At 38.6% G+C, this 18,401-nt stretch overlaps 3 protein-coding genes across 7 annotated transcripts in view; 1 reads left to right on the plus strand and 2 right to left on the minus strand.

The window, feature by feature from the left end:
- The window catches only part of kmt2e (lysine (K)-specific methyltransferase 2E), a 48,094-nt gene extending 45,904 nt beyond the window's left edge, over positions 1-2,190 (minus strand). For 2 of the 5 annotated variants that reach the window (XM_052120519.1, XM_052120517.1), the window contains exon 1: positions 1,848-2,190. The gene's annotated coding sequence lies outside the window, so the exon portion shown is untranslated. The remainder of the gene's footprint in view (positions 1-1,847) is intronic. The other 3 variants (XM_052120521.1, XM_052120520.1, XM_052120522.1) reach the window with 2 other exon arrangements.
- Positions 2,191-8,822: 6,632 nt separating this feature from the next.
- ndufb2 (NADH:ubiquinone oxidoreductase subunit B2) lies at positions 8,823-13,097 on the plus strand. The gene is made up of 4 exons (XM_052120966.1): positions 8,823-9,022; positions 12,333-12,477; positions 12,754-12,847; positions 12,950-13,097. The coding sequence occupies exons 1-3, from the start codon at positions 8,937-8,939 to the stop codon at positions 12,826-12,828; spliced, it is 306 nt and encodes a 101-aa protein (XP_051976926.1). The 5' UTR covers positions 8,823-8,936; the 3' UTR covers positions 12,829-12,847; positions 12,950-13,097.
- A 182-nt stretch (positions 13,098-13,279) lies between these two features.
- LOC127639111 (lysine-specific demethylase 7A-like) overlaps positions 13,280-18,401 on the minus strand; it is a 29,766-nt gene continuing 24,644 nt past the window's right edge. The window contains exons 17-18 of the mRNA XM_052120965.1: positions 16,567-16,880; positions 13,280-16,211 (exon numbers count right to left, since the gene is read on the minus strand). Coding sequence (XP_051976925.1) covers positions 16,123-16,211; positions 16,567-16,880 — 403 coding nt within the window. The 3' untranslated portion in view covers positions 13,280-16,122. The remainder of the gene's footprint in view (positions 16,212-16,566; positions 16,881-18,401) is intronic.

Raw genomic sequence — 18,401 nt, forward strand, 5'->3', positions numbered from 1 at the left:
ACTTTTGTATTTGAAAGCGTTCAAGGAACTAGAATAATGTTGTAATTAATGCACTATAGTGTGTGTTGTTGTACACTTGCCTGTGGGTGAGTGTGTTGGCGCTGCAGTGTGTGAGAGTTGAACTAGGGGTGTGGAGGCTTTCATTACCACAACATCAACTCATCCGCCATTTTCACAATGCACCTGAGAGGACATACAGCGCTCGAAGACTCGCTGAAATTTGATGGGGAACGGCCGAGATAACAAGAAACCGACTTTCCCCGCATACTTAAGTATTCACTTGTCAAATGCGATGTTTTTATCATGAGGGAGAGCGCTTTTGTCGTTTCTGCGCAGCAAGCAATTCCGACTGACGACGACGAGCCAAACATCGCGGTACCTCAAAATAAACAAGGTTATCTGAGAGGAACATGTGCACTTGAACGGCTTTATTTCGCCCTTGATCAACTGAATAACTCACTGGCGAGGCCCTAAAGTCGAAATAATCGTGTCGGCTCGAGCTAATCAACAGCATCATGCCGATCAGATAGTCGTCGAAGCTAACTGCTTAGCCTGCTATGCTAATGCGCAACTCAAGCGTTTAAATTCCCCTCAAATTAACTTGGACGTTATATTTACCGCGATACATATAAACCACGAGCATCTCTACGCCTAATAACGCGTCGAGTGAGGGTTTATTCTCGGTAAATAACGGAACTGCGCAGCTCGCTCGTGAAGCAGCTCGGTTCTGGTCCAGATTAAGGAGCAGCTCTGACTACAGCATGAACCGAGCCCGCACCCTTCCCCCACACCTGCAACACTCATGATCAACACACAACCACACAAAACACGCTTTAGTGATCAGCCGGACACTAAATAAGCGCTTTAACGTAATGGATGCTACATCAACATATTAGTATGCCTAGCAGCCCTTCCAAACACACACCGTGCGAAAACAGTAGATTCAAATAACTTAACATATTGTAGTGGGTTACTGAAACGGTTTTGGCCAATCAAGAAGCTTTAAAGTTTATATTTGTAGGCTAGATTTGGGATAAGAGTGGACGTGGATAGCTAGAGTTGAGGTGTGTAAACAAAAGCCCTGTTGTTAGTGTTGGTCAGACGCTCTGTCAGGGCACAACAGGTCATTTTAAACATTAAACACATCTCTTTTCTTAACATGCACATCGAAGACACGTGTAAATAGTTGTAACGATGCTTGTATTTTCCCTTAACACTAGATAAAAAGCTGGGAGTCAATATGTCGTGGGATGTGACCACCACTTCCCCCCAAAATAAAGCATTACAAGCCCTGCAGGATTTGTTGAACACTCATTCAGCCACATTCCCAGACTGTAAAGAGATTGTTCAAGTCTTGATCTGTTTCTTTCTTAGTTGGCTAACTTGCTAGCATTTGCTCTTGGAGCTAGCAGCTTTACAACGCCAGAGAAACGACAACGAGTTTCCGTTAGCCCCAACATTGTGCTGTTTTTCTGATTGTTAGCATGGTAAAACGGGTCTACAACTTCAGATCAGTGCTTTTGTTTAGTATTAAATGGTGGGTGTGAGCCAGTTAGCCACTTTAGCTGCTAAATTAAGTCATAACATACACACAGCTCGGATTTCCTCTCTTTGCTAACAGCTAGATTGGCTTTATACTGCAAAAGGTGGACTGACAGATGCAGTAACAACATTGTAATTACATCTGATTTTCAAATGAACTAACATCAGCCCATAAGAGTCACAGTTTGAGCATCCACATAAGGATGGGACCAGCAAGTCGGTTAGCCAACCACATGAACAACTGGCATTAAACAAGCCCGTGTGATCAACAAACGGATAGCTGTCGGATTTTAGCAGGTACTTACCGTTGCTGTCCACTGTTATAACTGTGAATGAAGACACAGGGAACTCGGCTGAGACCCCGCTGCCTGATCTACTACACAACCAAAACAATACTCCGCTCTCCACTGCGGATGTGTAGCAACGCTTTTCAAATCGCGGCACAGTTTTGCACTTGAATTGCTCCTCGCGTGCCCCGTGCTCCTCTAATTCAAACGCATGATTTTAGTTTGTTAAGACCCGATAACTTTGTCCCTGTCTGTACCGACAGTTAGAAACTAGATCCCTTCACTCCTGTCTCTTTTCCCTGTGAAAAAATGGCGGCCTTGGCAGAAGTGCCGTGACTCCGCCTCCCCCCAATCACCCCCGCCCGAGTCTCTGTCACTGCGCGCTCCGCCTCTTCATTCCGCGGGGTTTCCCGGAGCAAAACCTCAGGGGCGAGCGGGAAGGAGAGAGAGTTCATCCATGGCGATCGGGAGTGTGCATTTGCGTTCTTCACGTCAGTGTATGAGAAACTCAAGACTGAAAGGGCATAACAAAGTGCGCTTGTTATTACATTGTACGAAGATCATGGTGATATGTTTGCCTGTGTAAAACGTATCGCCATGATGCTAGAGTGGCTGCTAGGTGTTAATTTACAGGCTCAAGTCAAACCCCCAAATTCTATGATATTCTGGTGTCTTGAAATGTATAACTCTCCTCAATAAGCTACACAATTTGATGCAGGACAAACTACATGGTGACGTTTCACAGTTGGGCTATTTCATTATAATATAATTAAATTCATTCATATATATAATCAACTTAAAAAAAATAGCTATAGTTAAAGTTCTGCTTTTTTTTTAATTTATTTTTTACAATGCTGGCACCACTAATCATATACATCACCATGAAAGTTTAGTGGGGTTAGGAGTCGATTCCAATAAAAGAATTGTTTCTTCTATTCAGAGGCGTTGGGATTCCGCATTCATCAGAGATTATTTAGCCCAAGATGGAGCACTTGAATTAAAATGAATAGGAGTAATTAGAACACTCAATCCACCTTAATTTTCAGCAAAACTAGGGCGTTGCCATTATCAACCTTGAATGTGTACTACTTTTAGCTATTTTAGCTATACAAAAATACTACATAATGCTGCTTTATATTACAGGCTGGCAATAAATGTCTTCATATTATCATTAATTACATAACATTTTCATAAACTCATTGGTTTTGAGCACATATAGTTTTACCATTTATCGAATTTTGCCATCGTTTAATCACACACTGTTGCACAGGCAGAATGAATGAGAGATCTGGCGCTGACAGGACAGTCCTCCGCGCCGTCTTGACATGCCTCCATAAACTTTGCACAACCAGCAGATGCTCCTTCAACTTTCTTTGTACCAAAACTGCATCTTGTTACATCTTGGCTAAATAATAAATGCATTTTACTCTCCGTTCTTGTCAGAGAGCATTCTCTCTTTCTTAGAGGTGTATAGCAAACAGACACACAGTTCTCCTATTCAGCATGGCTTATGAAACATCGCCTTTGGAAATAAATAAATAAAGGTATCATGTAAGGTAATGTAGGTACATATGAATGGAAGTTTACATGGAGACAAGAAAGACTGCATTATCATAATCTCAGTAAAGAAAATATTTTTTACTGTCTCTCAATACAACACACAGCAACAAGTGAATGATTTACTCACTCTTTTACAACAAATGCTGACTTAAAAAAATTATCTGATATTGGCACTTAATTCTGCTTCACATCCTATGGTTGTGTGATAGTTTGTAAGCCCAGATTACTAATTCTGGTATTATAACCTTCTAGTTAATTACGCTGCGGTCAATGCCAGCGGAACTTTCTCACATTCACTGAAAATGCAGCCGCTGCTTACTTATGCATTGCAAAATAAGGTGGATATGGCAGATATATAAAAAAGATATATAAAAGTCCTGCCTAAAGCTCAAAGTATACTTCAGTCATTTGCGAACACGTGCTGTTTGTGTACTAGATGCGTGATGCAAATTTCTTCATCAGCAAAGTGCTTGGGCACTGAAGGCGTGCGGGACAATTTTTTTTAAAACCGTGTGTACTCTGAACGTGCAGCATGCGTATGAGCCTGGAATCATTTGCACTAATTAGTGGGTCCACATGGTAGGAGAGTGAAGTTTACACACTGCACAGCTATGTACCAGCTGGCTACCGTTACATATACGCTAAGCATTTGCATCAAAACTTGAAGTATACTTTGGGCTTTTCAGATAAAATATCTTTTAGATACAGACAATGCCTAGCAGTTTACTAGAGAGTGTGCATGCACACTAACTGGACTGGCCTGAAAAATAGCTTTTTTTATTTTTTTTGAGCTAAAGAAGCATAATTTATAATACTGTTGTCAGATTTTACAGCTGATTTGAAAAGTTTTCTTGATCATAATCTTGAACAACCATTTTTAAGATTTCAGTCTTTCCCACATTCAAGTAGACAGGAGCTGTAACTTTATGCCACTTATAGACCATTGCTGCCCAGGAGCATCCCCAAGATGGCAGCCAAGTAGACTGACTTGTCTTGAAAGGGACTTTGGTGCCATGTTCGGACTGTGTTTATTTTTCTCAATCACCAAACTACTACATATTCTAGATAAGCTTTATGAGTTTTTCTATGCAATTACACAGTGTATGCAGAATTGAAATATTTTACGGTAGTTCTTCACAGTAAACGCACATCTGCTCAACCAACCATATTCGTACAATGAGATTGAAGCATCGTGCATTGGTATGTGCATACAGATCCACATTTATTATAATAAACCTATATTATTAATATTAAAACTCTTTGTCTTTCATACAAGCAATCACAAATAGTGCAAGGTATGCTTTATATTGCCCTGTTTATTGTAAGATTTCACACTGCCTTTCTTTTTTTTAAGAATCAGGAAAATTAGCCCAGAAACTGATTCTTGGAATCAATTTCATTTATTCTGAATACCTGGAATCGGAATCAATTCCACAATTTCTGCCCTAGAAAAAAGGTTTTGTGGTTTATAACTGTGCCAAAACTTGTTTTTGCATAGAAATTCTTGAAGCTTAGAAATATCGGATTTATAAAAATTGTATCTCTTTTTAAACCACACACTTTACATAAACAGATTAAACAATATAATGTTGTATCTGAATATGCATACTGCCCTAAAGTATAGTACGCCAAACAGTATGCCAATAGAATAGTACTATGTCAGAATCCTCAGTATTCATAAAACTATTTCTGACGAGATTCTGAAGTGCAGATCAACTGGACATTTATCGATCCCATAATCCCTCAGGAGCTGAGGTTACTCTGCATAAACGTAAAATGCTGGATTTAAAAGAACGGTGGAGAACCGTGAGTTGGACAGCTCTTTTCAACTATAAGTGCCAAACCAAGAAAGTTGTTTGTCATGCTAAAATGGTACTTGTTTGACAAAACCAGAGTAAATGTTGTGGTTGTTGTTATTACATCATATATCCATGTCACGGGACAATGCCCATGTTTCTGGATGAAAGATGTCCAGAATCTATTAATACTACTCGCATGCATACCTAAAGAATGTACTGTTTATCGACTGAGAAGTGAGTCCTTCATCAAATATACAGTGACAGTATGCAATTTCAAACGCAGGGTATGTCTGTGTAGGTGGTAAAGTCGTGTGTTCTCCTTAAAGGTTGCTGAAATGGAAGTTGTCCCTACATGTTTCCTTTTTTATGCAACCCTTTCACCATTGTAGGTAACAAAATGTCAAACACATTTATTAGATAATAAAAAGAGCAGCGAAGAAGGGAGAAAACAAAGCAGGAGGCAGCCTACAAGAGTCATTGCCTAGTATGGTAGAATATGAACACCTACTTGTAAGGCCCCCCAACAGTAAGCTGCAAAATCTGTTATGTAACCCTTTAAACAAATGCAGTATTTTCTATTAATGGTAAATGGGAAAGATGACCTTAGGTGTAAACACAAACACCTGGAAAGAGTAACAAAAAAGTAATTTGTCCAATGGCTGCAGACAATCCCATTTTTTGTGTGATTTGTGCACACTTCTCTTCACCTATCCATTGTCGTTGTCATTATTCAGTCTCATGTTGAGACAAAATGAATATATTTATACGTATAAACTGTTAAGAATTGATTGCGGCTCTGTAATATACGTAGTAAACTAGTACCATGTTGGTGTTCGACCGACGGCTTCATTCAAGTGCCTCCCCCATCCTGAACTGCAGCTACACGGCATCCTCCTGCGCATGCGCTGTATGTATTGTATAACTAACGACTAGCAGTTGAAGGAGACCGTTGCTAACAACACAGATTGGAGAAACACGGCAATACCAAGATTTAACGCGCCGATGACTGTATTTGCGCGGTTTTAGTTGAGGTTGATAACGAAGCTCGAATTATCTAGTAGTTAAATCGAGCTGATTTAAAGCACAGGATCACCTTCGCCAGGTCAAATCATCTTCGGGTTTAAACTTTCGGGACGTTGAGGTTGTATATGGATATAAAGACGAGTGACATCCGACCAGTTCCGGGGCTAGGGTATTATTTTCAAAGTCAAAATCGTGCCGTCTTGCTGTCGACCGTTTAAAATGGCGATTTTTCTCTGCTCTTGCCCATCCCTGGCCTTTCTGAGAAGAATGAATTGCCCTTGACCAATAATAAGCTCATTGTCCTAACATCTCGGCGTTGATTGGCTGTCGATTACATCATATGAATTCCATATATGGGCGGGCGCTGAGCTGCTGGGGGAGAGCGGCGCACCCGGAGATCCGACAACAGGGCGCCATTAACTCGAAATCTTCTTAACCATTTGCGATGCTTAAAATCTCAATGCATGGATCTTGGAAACGTTGCGTTTTAGAGGAGTATACACATTTTCCCCAGTCCATTTGTACCGCGTAAAGCGCAAAAAGACGGCGTCGATGCTCCTGGCGCACTGCACAAAGCTCGCACTGGGCGGGGTCAAGTTCATGTCAGAACATATCATTGACTAAAAACTGGATGGAGACTCTGAGCTCTTTGAAAAGTACGTCATCAGCCGTGGGTTTTAAAATGCGTACTTGCTAACGATTGATGAACCTTAGTGGCCTTTGTCTCCTCAAACGCCGGTATATTAGAATGAATCTTACGATGATTGTGCGATTTGTCTTCTTTATTAATTATTAAACACGATCTTGAACATCTACACTTGTTCTCCTGGGTCTGTTTGCGCGATATCAGATTTCACTCGTGCACCTGCTGTCATAATAGTGACGCGCACATTCTCTGAAGCAAGGACATAACGTCACAATAGCAGACGCATGTATATATTTGGGTTGCAACAAAATAATTCGACTGAGGGAGGGCATTTCCTGTTTTGGTGCTACTCAGGAAACGTCCCGCCTGAGGTTTAACATCTGCGTTGTGCGAAGTCATATCCGCAAGCATATGACTTATGTAAGTCATGTATATTCATGGTATTTATATTCTCGCGGTCGTTTTGTATGCAAGGCTGTATTGGGCACGAAACACTGCTCGACTTCCTCATTGATTGTGTTTCCATAGCCGCCATGTTGTCGATCCCACTTCTATTCTATTCTAGGGATGATGATGATTCGTAAATGGCGTATTGGATCTTTTTCTACTTCGCTGCCTCAATAAATTGTGCAAAACTAAACACAAGTCACATTACTTTTAAACCATTGCATCATAACATTGTCTGTCATTTAAGCGATACCGAGCGTCCTCATGGCACATGTGTGTGTTTTCATTTCCAGCACAATACGCTGTAAGCCATTGTAAGTGTCAAACTGAGGTGCGGCAAGCACACGGACCCATTCATGACAACTGCATGCACGAGCAACATCTCAAAACACTGATTGCTCTGTATGTTAAAATTGTAATGGATTGAAATACCAGATATGTATAAAGATCTTGTGTGAAGTCTGAAAATATGATCCTGTTTTAGTGTGTCCAATAAAGTGCTTAAAAAGTTTGGCTTGCCTTGGGTGTCCTATATACACATGCACTGACAACTGTTTAAATAATTTCCATAAACATTTATAGATTTAAAGGAATATTCTGGGTCAATTACAAATTAAGCCCAATCCACATCATTTGTGTCCAGGGCCATAGATAATGGGGTTAAAGGTGGTAAAGACTCTAGGGACCCATAATTAATTTTAAACTGTATTTTTTTTTGTGTGAAAGGGGCCCAGAATTACTTTGTTACTGCCGTGTTTGTTGCATAACGTTGAATACCACACACACACACAAAAAAACATTTATTTGTCCCTCTTTTCTTTAAAAAATGCAAAAATCTTTGTTACAATAAGGCACTTACAATGGAAGTGGATGGGGCCAATTTTTGGAGGGTTTAAAGACAGAATTTTAAAGCTTATAATTAAATTAAAGCACTTACATTTATTATTCTGTTAAGACTTGTCTATTATTTGAGCTGTTGTTTAAATCGTAGATTTACTATGTTATGATGTCTTTGCAACAAAGTTGGGTATATTGGATGTGACTTTACACAGTCTTTGCAACAAAGTTGGGTATATTGGATGTGACTTTACACAGTCTTTGCAACAAAGTTGGGTATATTGGATGTGACTTTACACAGAAAAGGTTAGTAAGTGATTTTATCACAATAAAACCATGTTAACACTCAGATTGTGTACATATTGTGGCTGTACTTTTTAAACAGGGAGTATTGTAATGTTTACGGATTGGCCCCATTCACTTCCATTGTAAAGTGTCTCACTGTAACTCCAAGTCTAAGTTGAAAGTTAATTTTCGTGATTCTCAACATAATTCCACAAAATACTTTAAAAACGTTATTGATCTTAACTTGCATTGAACCCGGAATATACCGATTTATTTGTTTATCGGTTGCCATTCAATTTAGCGCGAATTATGCTTATTTGGCGCCCTCTAGCGAATAGACACCGAGTAAGATTTCAGTTTCTTTTTTTTTTTAACTAACCAATCACAGCGCTCGTTATTGGCACGTTAGAGAAACAGCCGCCGCTGCAAAGGTGACATTTGGCTTACTGCTCACCGCAGTTTAAATAAAAAAGTCAGAAAGCCCCAAATAGTGGTGCAACAAATATCAGCATGTCTTCTCTCAGGAGGACGGCGGGTGTCCTCCGCACCGGCCTGCAGATCTTCAGGCGTGGACCTCAGCAGATGACCGTCAGAAAGTGAGTGTTTGTTTTCAGGAGGCTTGCAGGATAAACATGCTGCTTTAAACCAGTAGAGTACTGCAGGAGTTGCATTTAACTGAGTTTGTGAGATATATGGTACTGAATGATTCACATATATCCACAAGATATATGTGTGCGTATACACACACACACACACACGGTTGGGGAGTAACGAAATACATGTAACGGGATTACATATTTTAAATACAAAACATAAGTAACTATTCCACTACAGTTACAATTTAAATCAATGGTATTTAGAATAGTTACTTTCAAAAAGTATTTTGATTACTGAAGAGATTACTTTGCATTTTATTGTCATTTGTTTCATTTATACATATAAATGATGTGATCTAAAGTGCATTTTAACAGCGGTGAAACACTTTCTTATGATGTGTTACATTCATACGAGCAGACAGAGAAGTACGTTTGAAGTAAGTTTGGAGCAGAATAAATAGAAATAAACCTTGTGTAAATTGTTAGCTTTATGCTAAGCTAAAATGCTATTTCTAGCCATTTTACATGCACATGTGACCAGACACGATCATATTTTGTATCAAGAAAATTCACAGTGGATCATAACTTCTTTTTTATTAATAAGACCTTTGATATTAGGGCAAAAATCATATTCTTGATGATACATTTTGTTGTTTTCCTGTAAAAATATCTTGTTTTAGAAACAGCACTGCATAAGATATTTAAGTTTTTCAGAGGATGTATTTTTAATGAGTATTTTGTCTGTACAGAGTTTTTATAGTCAAAACAGGTGAAAAAAATCTACCAGTGCTAAAGAAGTAATCCAAAGTATTTAGAATACGTTACTGACCTTGAGTAATCTAACGGAATATGTTACAAATAACATTTTACAGCATATAATCTGTAGTGGAATACATTTCAAAAGTATTCCTCCCAACCCTGCACACACATCAGCTACAACATTAAAACCGCCTGCCTAATATTGTGTAGGTCCCCCTCGTGCCACCAAAACCACTCTGACCCATCGAGACATGGACTCCACAAGCCTTCTGAAGGTGTCCTGTGGTATCTGGCACCAAGACGTTAGCAGCAGATCCTTTAAAGCTGCGTTCACACTGCCAGCTACTTTGTCGCTGCATGTCGCCAGTGGCTGGTGGTTAGGTTGCTAGTCGTGTGTATGGAGAGTCTAAACAGCACTGTGTCTTTACAATTAATATTATTATTAAAATATTAGGATCATGTGAGCATCTTCTCTCGTATTGGCTATCGCTCCCGAATGTCGCTTTTCATTTGCATAAAGTTAAACATTTCTCAACTTTGTCACGTCGCTGGACACACTCACATCTGGTTGCTAACGGTCGCTGTCCCTCGTGTTGCTGGAAGTCACCAGCTCTCATTGAAAATGAGGTTGTTTTTTCGCTGCGTGTCGCTGGCAGTGTGAACGCAGCTTAAGTCCTGTAAGTTGCAAGGTGGGGCCTCATGTATCGGACTTGTTGGTCCAGCACATCCCATAGATGCTCAATTGGATTGACATCTGGGGGATTTGGACACGAATCAACACCTTGAACTTTTTGTCATGTGCCTCAAACCATTTCTGAACAATTCTTGCAGTGTGGTAGGGTGCATTATCCTGCTGAAAGAGGCCACTGCCATCAGGGAATACCATTGCCATAAAGGGGTGTTTGTGGTCTGCAACAATCTTTAGGTAGGTGGTACATGATGCCAGGACTCTGGGCGGGGCATTGCGCTTAATTGCATAATTTTTTTTAACGCATTATTTTTTAATTTAATCACACTGAATAACGCATTAAATCGACAGCCCTAATATATATATATATATATATAAACAAACATGTTAGTACCATGATAACTTAACTGCATCTTCCGAGTGGATTATTGGTTCTTCCCTTCCCACACTCCAAGAACTGTACACTTCCAGTGTGAGGAAAAGGGCTGAAAAACAAAATCACACTGGACCCCATTCACCCAGCTAACTGCCTTTTTGAACTGTTGCCTTCTGGCCAGCGCTAAAGAGCTCTGAGCACCAGAACTGTCAGGCACGGGGAAATTTTTTCTCTCCGGCTATCCATCTCATTAATAGTTAAAACTGCCCCATTGAGCAATAACTGTGCAATAACAAACAGTCAAGTATATTTATTTAACATATCCTACCTCTTCTGCCATTACATTCTCTTGCACTATATATATAGATAGATATATATATATATATAACATATTGTAGTCTTATTGTGTATTTTTATATAAACTTTATATTCTATTAACGTTTTTATAAAAATTATTATCTCTGTCTTGTTGTATTGTTTGTGCACTGGAAGCTTCTGTCACTAAGTCAAATTCCTTGTATGTGCAAGTTCATTCTGATTAACTGTCTAATGATCAAGCTAATTATGAAATGCACAGCATCTTATATAATGTCCTAATATATTATAAAAAGCCTGTTTCTATCATAGTATTCTTTGTTAGCATAAATGTAGGCTGCATCCAAAACCAGGAAAATGCTGCCTTCAGAGGCTGTATATGGAGGCTAGATGAAAGTAAGGTGCTTTTCAAACTGTTCAGAGTCCAGTTTCCTAAAGTTACATAAATTTAAAACAGCTGTCAGTTAATCCATTAACTGATTCTGCAGCAAGTCCGCTGCCTGCGTTTTTGAATGCTGCCGTAGTTAAAGTGACAGTTCACCCCAAAATTAACATTCTCTCATTATTAGACAATAACCATATAAAAAAAATTGAGATAACTAGATAAAGGAGTCTTAAAGCAAAGGGATTGTGTGGGTTTTTTTACTTTTACATTTTTTGAAAATTGGAGTTTGAAATAACGAGCATTCCGCAGGCCCGTTTGAACATTGTCAATGTAAATTTATGGGATTTTCTTGATTTTTGATCATCTGTTGTGCAAAAACTATGTCTGATTAGACATAAAAGAGAGGGCACACTATTCCAGAACAGTCTGAAAGTCTGTGCAAAGTTTGGTGGTTGTAGCTTAAAAGCTCTTGGAGTTAGTGAGTGCGTTTTCATGCACACCAATACACTGATTACTCCCCAAAATCAGCTTGTTTAAAAAAAAAAAAAAAAAATCAAAGCAATTACATATTTGAAATAATCCTGTTCTCTGCGTTTGACGTCAAACTGTTTAGAGGCATTCACACAACACTGGCGCACATTGGATAAGCCAGTAAGAATGGCAGTTAAGATGTTTACATGCAACAAAAACAATTGGTGTAATGGGAAAAAAACGACCTTAGAAAGCATCACTAGCCAATATTAGCGTTCTATATTGACTGGTATTGAGCCGGTCTGTTATGTTTCAGGGCTGGGGGAGGTCCACACATTGAGCCTCAGTACAGACAGCCACCTCAGACCACCAAGAGCCAGAAGTTTCAATCTGAGCTGCTCAGTGGTGCCATGTGGTTCTGGATCCTCTGGCACACCTGGCATGACCCGGATGCCATACTGGTGAGTTAAAAGTACTGACTCAGGATTAATCTCAAGGAGACTAAATGCTTCTGTTTTTGCTACTTTTTCTGTAATCATTTAGTAATTACTGAACATTGAGTTGAAGTTAAAGTATTCAAATGGCCGAATGAAATACTAGAGTACACTTCAGGATACACTGTATTCTGTGCATTTTACAAATATTGCATTAGTAGTATGCTGTTCCGAACATACCCAAGATCTATAGTATGTGTATTTTAATTATATAATATTTTTTAAACTATACGTCACTTTCAGGGTCATTTCCCATGGCCAGACACCTCTGCGTGGACAGATGAGGAGTTGGGAATCCCACCTGATGATGAAGAGTAGACACCCACAACACACCAATGTACATATAAATTTAATCACATGTATTTTTCTTTAGTGCGACCTTAACCTAGCATGTTGCTAAAGCGTGCATGCAATGATGGACATTTCTTTTACTTTGCAGATGTGCACCAGATATGTGATCACAAACCCACACACACTTTCTGTATGAGAAATTGGATGTATATGGACTTATTATCAAGTCTAATTGTAAGCATCTGCATTATATAATAAAAATATTCAACCTTGTAATTAAAGAAATGAACATGTCAATGACTCTTGGACTTTTGTCAATAGAACATTGTTTTTGTTTGTAACTTAACATCTGTTAAAGGAGAGTGGGAAACATGTGATCTATAAAACATTTCCCTTTTATATTTACATTGCATTGGAGAAAACTAGTAACATCCAGAACTTTCAAAGAGAACTCTGGGAAATGTTGACAAGGAAAAGAACACAGCATTTAAAAATACAGTGACATCAAGCTTATACCACAGGTAAAAATGGAAAATAATTGGAGCATAATAAATACTGTACAATTAATGCATCAAAAGCAAAGGAAACCTGTTTGAAGACCAGCTCCTTCAGTCAAATTTGATTAAGATGAGCTTTTTGCTTTCAGAAATACAGAGCTGAAATAGTATAGGTGTCATTCACGTTAATGAGTAGGACTAAACAAAGGAACATTCTGCCAGACACCTCAAACACATGCATATGACAAACTCAAACTGTATCAAAGCCTGAGATTCAGTAGTTATCAAACTCAAGTCCTGCAGATCCAAAATAGTGCAATTCCTTTTTCATCTAACACACCTCTTACAACACAGTCCTTAATAGCTGATTGAAATCTGTTGGTTCTATTCTATTCACAAAGTCTCACATTTGTATTCAATATACTGTAGGAACCCAAATTTGTAGTAGTTTGGGATTTAGACCAATTAGACAAAAATAAGTGGGAGTGTATCAAAATCGTATATGCACGATTGGCATGTTTATGGAAATAAACACACATCATTGAGGGATTGTATGACATTGCTGGTGATGGATTCAAAGATGTCACTTATCAGATGTTCCCTGAGAAAGAGAATCGCAGCCTCTCCGCATTTCCCACAAAAGCACCACTAAATGTTTTTCCCACAGAAACACTTTTCTTCCTCTGTCAAAAAACCTCACACATAATAAAGGAACACGTTCAAAATGAAAGGAATTTTCCACTAACATTTCAAAAGGTAAATTTGACAGGAAATCAAATTAAAACAAATCTAATTATGTTATTAAAGTAGCATTAATTGTGTTATTAAAAAAAAATATATGTAAAGCCGAACCCAAACAAAACCCAATTCCTCAAATTGATAACATTCAAAATTATACTCGTATTTACAGAAATAAATCAATGCAAAGAAAAACAGGAACCTCAGAATGCGCTATAACTCCTTATTCATATCTTTGAGATTAATAAGTTATCCAGTCAACAAAAATATGACATTAGCAACAAACTAAACAGAACAACATAAATTATGCAGGCTGAGCACATGACAGCATATTCAGTCAAGCAAACGACATCACACACAGTATTTCACAGGTAATACTTCAGGATGCAATACCTCTCTACGGCCACCAGGTGTCGACAACAGGCAAGTTAAATAGTCACTATATTTGAAACGAATATAAGTTTCAAACATGGTGACTATTTAACTTGCTTGTTGTCGACACCTGAAGGCCATATATATATATATATATATATATACCCCCTCTTAAAGGAATGGTCTAATGACAGCATCTTTGGCATGCTGTAGATTACCACAGAAATGAATTGCGATTGGTACCACATTTGAAGAAAACAAACTCACTACCAGAAACGCACTTCCAACGGCAGTCCGTGTCCGAATTTATGATTTCCCCTAGATTCCATTATGCATTAATTTCTGTCAACATGTTTAGTTGTTTTTGTTTAGTTCTTACAAAGTTAAGAGCCATTCAAAATTATTTTCAGATGCTGTCTATTGACCTTATAGTGGCGCCATCTTTAGTTTCTGACGGGAATAAAAACAAAGCTGTTAGGGATATACTAGCAGTCTTTTCACTGGGTTGTATTGTTGTTTAAAGTGTTTTGGATCATTCCGGAAATTTAACATTATGCACTCCTTTCCAAAAACAATTCAGAATACAAAGCAAGTTGAGTTGTGGAAAATCAAATGTGATCTAGTAGGTTTATACAGTGTATGGCAAGTCTATCCCTCGCTAGCCTCATTAATTCCTACCAAAAATAGTCTAAATGAAGCTTCATTTGAATTGAACCCAGTATATTCCTTTAACTAGTCTATTTAAGTCCACTAAGGAATAAAGAAAAATTCTGTCAAATCAAGGGAAAACGATATAGCTATAAAGAATGTACACCCTTTTATATTTAATGGCTGGCTGGTTGTGGCCATGCTTTCAATACACACAAAGAGAGGATTTTGCATCCTAAAAGTGCAGCCCAGTAAATCATCAAATCATCATCACTCAAGCAGTACAATTATTGCTTAAAGAGGCAGAGAGGGTTAGTGAAGTATATACAAATGTTCAGCACCATTTAAACGCCCTCCCCCGCCTGAGACAATCAAAGGGGAAGGAAACAGGTGAATATGATAATGCCTTAATGGATAGTTCACACAAAAATGGATTTGCCATCATTTATTCACCCTCATGTCATTCCAAACCCGTATTACTTTCTTTTGAGGACACAAAAGGGGAGTTCAACAATTTGGAACTACAAAAGGGTGATCAAATTACAAAAATCTTTATTGAATAAACTATCCCTTTAAGGGCAATCACGAATCCAACGATCTATGCAACAGTTCCATTGTCAGGATGTAGAGGAATAGGAAGACACCCTTAGCCTTCACACTCATGCTACAGATGTGTTTGGAGGTAGGGTAGAAAAAGGCCTCCTCCTGTGATACTCGCTTGTAGATCAATTTCCTGGCAGTGGAAACGAAAAAAAAAAAACTTCGGCAAGCATCTCTTACCGTGGCTAAATTCAACGTACAAGATTTCCTGTGCTTCCTTTTCAAATTTTGGCAGTTCATGTTTTGTTTTGCAAAGAATACTCAGTCTCCCTGCACTGATGGACAAAATGTGTATTTCATGTGATTGGTGGAAAAAGTGAGTTAGAGCCATTAAACACCCTGTCACCTAAACATGCAGAGCGAGTAAGATAATGTGTGTGTGTGTGTGAGACATTAATCCCAGCCTATAAAGAAAAGCAGCAGTGTTTGATTTATTACACATGGCGTCATTCTTTCCTCCGTCATGCTACAGGAAAAGGCCTTTATGGCAACTCATTTTCAGCATCTTCCCAAGCCTCTGCTTAGCCGTCGCCTGTCCTTTCTTAGGACGTTTTCCTGTAAACGTGACAAAACACTGCGTAAACGAAGGCTTTCGTATCAATACAAGGATTCATGCATGATCTTCAGAAGTCTAACTATCACAAACATTGTTGCTTATAAATGTAAATTCTTGGAATTAATTTGTGAATTCCCAAATGTGCTATTTATGTTCTTTTTTACGTGCATAAACGTCAGGTAATGATGTAAACAAACCGAGGGACGAATCAAAATGACATCAAAACAATAACATGACAGTTGCCGCCCATAGAGCTCAACTTGTTTTGAGCCTGGAATAATCATCTAATTGCAGACATTTAATGACCCAATTTCCTTTCCATAAACATGATCAATTTTTTACGACTGGACTCACCTTTAGTGGCCTGGTTGCTGATGGGCGTGGTGTTGGGTTCCTGTCTTTTCGAGGGGTGTAGGGGAGGAGACAGTGAGCTCTCCCTGTACGAGTATTCCTCTCCAAGACTCCCATCCTCTCCCTGTGGGCTGTTGGATGCTGAGCAGGGCTCGCTGATGTCCCAGGTATCACTGCTGCTGTTGCGGTTACCCTGACTGGACCACCAAGGCTGCTGTAGAACAGCGCTGCCTACTGACGCCTGCTGATACAGTAGCCCCGCCATTGACAACATGCCCTGAATGGCGTCATTGGTGCTTGGCGAGATAGGACGTTCTCTGTGGACAAAGGATTGATGAACCAAAATAAACACGTAAAATTACACAACACCAGTAAAAACTTTGGACAAACCTACCCATTTTAAAATAATGTGAAAATCTTTAAAACTATGAAATAATTAAAATAGAATTATGGGAATGATGATGTGACCAAACATTTTCAATAAATCAAAACTATGTTATATTTTGTATTAGAGGTAGACCGACATATTGATTTTTCCGATTAATCTGTGCCAATAGTTGCTTTTTGAAACTATCGGTTTTTGGCAAAATCTTTGCCGATAGTTGTCGTTTCATATATATATATATTTTTTTTAGGCCTATATATAAAATTCTACAATTTGAAGCAATCATCATTAATCTGGTAAATGTATACATGACTATTCATCTGGTGAATATATAGCCTATAAAAGCTTAATTTGGTAATATTTAAAAACAGAGCATTTAAACAGGGCCAAGTCGCTGTCATTTCAAAATAAGAGTCTCTGGTGTATTTTGGGCCTGTTTATAGTTAAGTCCCACTTTATGCACCAAATCTTATTTTTTTCTTGTAATAATTGGGATTTTGGTTGCACAATAAACTGCTTTTTTATTTTGGACCACTGTAGCCTCAATGTCTTTGCCCGTCATAGAAAGGAAAGGCTAAGAATGAAAAACTTAAAATGAAAATACATGAAGAACTATCTGACAATTTATCGGTTATTGACCTTTTGCACCTACTTAGTCAACCTCTATTTTGTAAATTTTGTTATCTTATATTATAGCTAACCTTTGTCTAGATTCTAGATTCAGCTCTGCACAATTCAGGCATTCTTTTAACCTTTTTTTAAACCGTACTGAAGGAGGATTGTGTATGCTGGACAATTTAGGGCCTTTCCCACTGGTGGTACAAAAGCCCATTTTAGGTACTTTTTGTCACTTTAGCACCTAAGAAACCATAGTTCCCCGAAGCCATTTTAGGTGAAATTTTTAGCTCCTACTCCAGGGTAGACACTTTTGGGGCGTATAGGGACTGTGGAATGTGCTACAGCCTGTGATGGGACAAAAACCTGCATTTAGAATGGAGAGGAGCTCCACAGCCACCATTAGCAAACAACTAGCTGCTAGTCTGCTACTGAGAGTGTTAATTTTACAATTCCCATAACAAAAATAACATATAGCAAAGTATCCAAAGAGAAACACCCATTTCACATGTTTGTCGACTTCATGGGGAGACAATATTTGAGTTTATCGCATCTGTAACGTGAGACTATAAAGCAAATAAAGTGTTGCTATTGAAATTCGTGTGCAAATAACATCAGAAAAATGGTCTATACTAGATGTGAATGCAATAGGGGAAAAGTCTCCTCGGGTGTCCCGTTCCTCATAAGAGTTCTCATCTTGAAAGTTACAAAGGGAAAGTACCAGGACTGTAGGTAAAGGGCCTTTTTTGGCTGCTTTTCCTTCACTATTCAGTCCAACTCATGCATTTACAAAAATAAAAATGTAAACGTTTCGATTTGTAAAGAAATACAAGTAGGA

Source organism: Xyrauchen texanus, chromosome 47 (genome assembly GCF_025860055.1).
Source record: "Xyrauchen texanus isolate HMW12.3.18 chromosome 47, RBS_HiC_50CHRs, whole genome shotgun sequence".
NCBI classification, from domain to species: Eukaryota; Metazoa; Chordata; class Actinopteri; order Cypriniformes; family Catostomidae; genus Xyrauchen; species Xyrauchen texanus.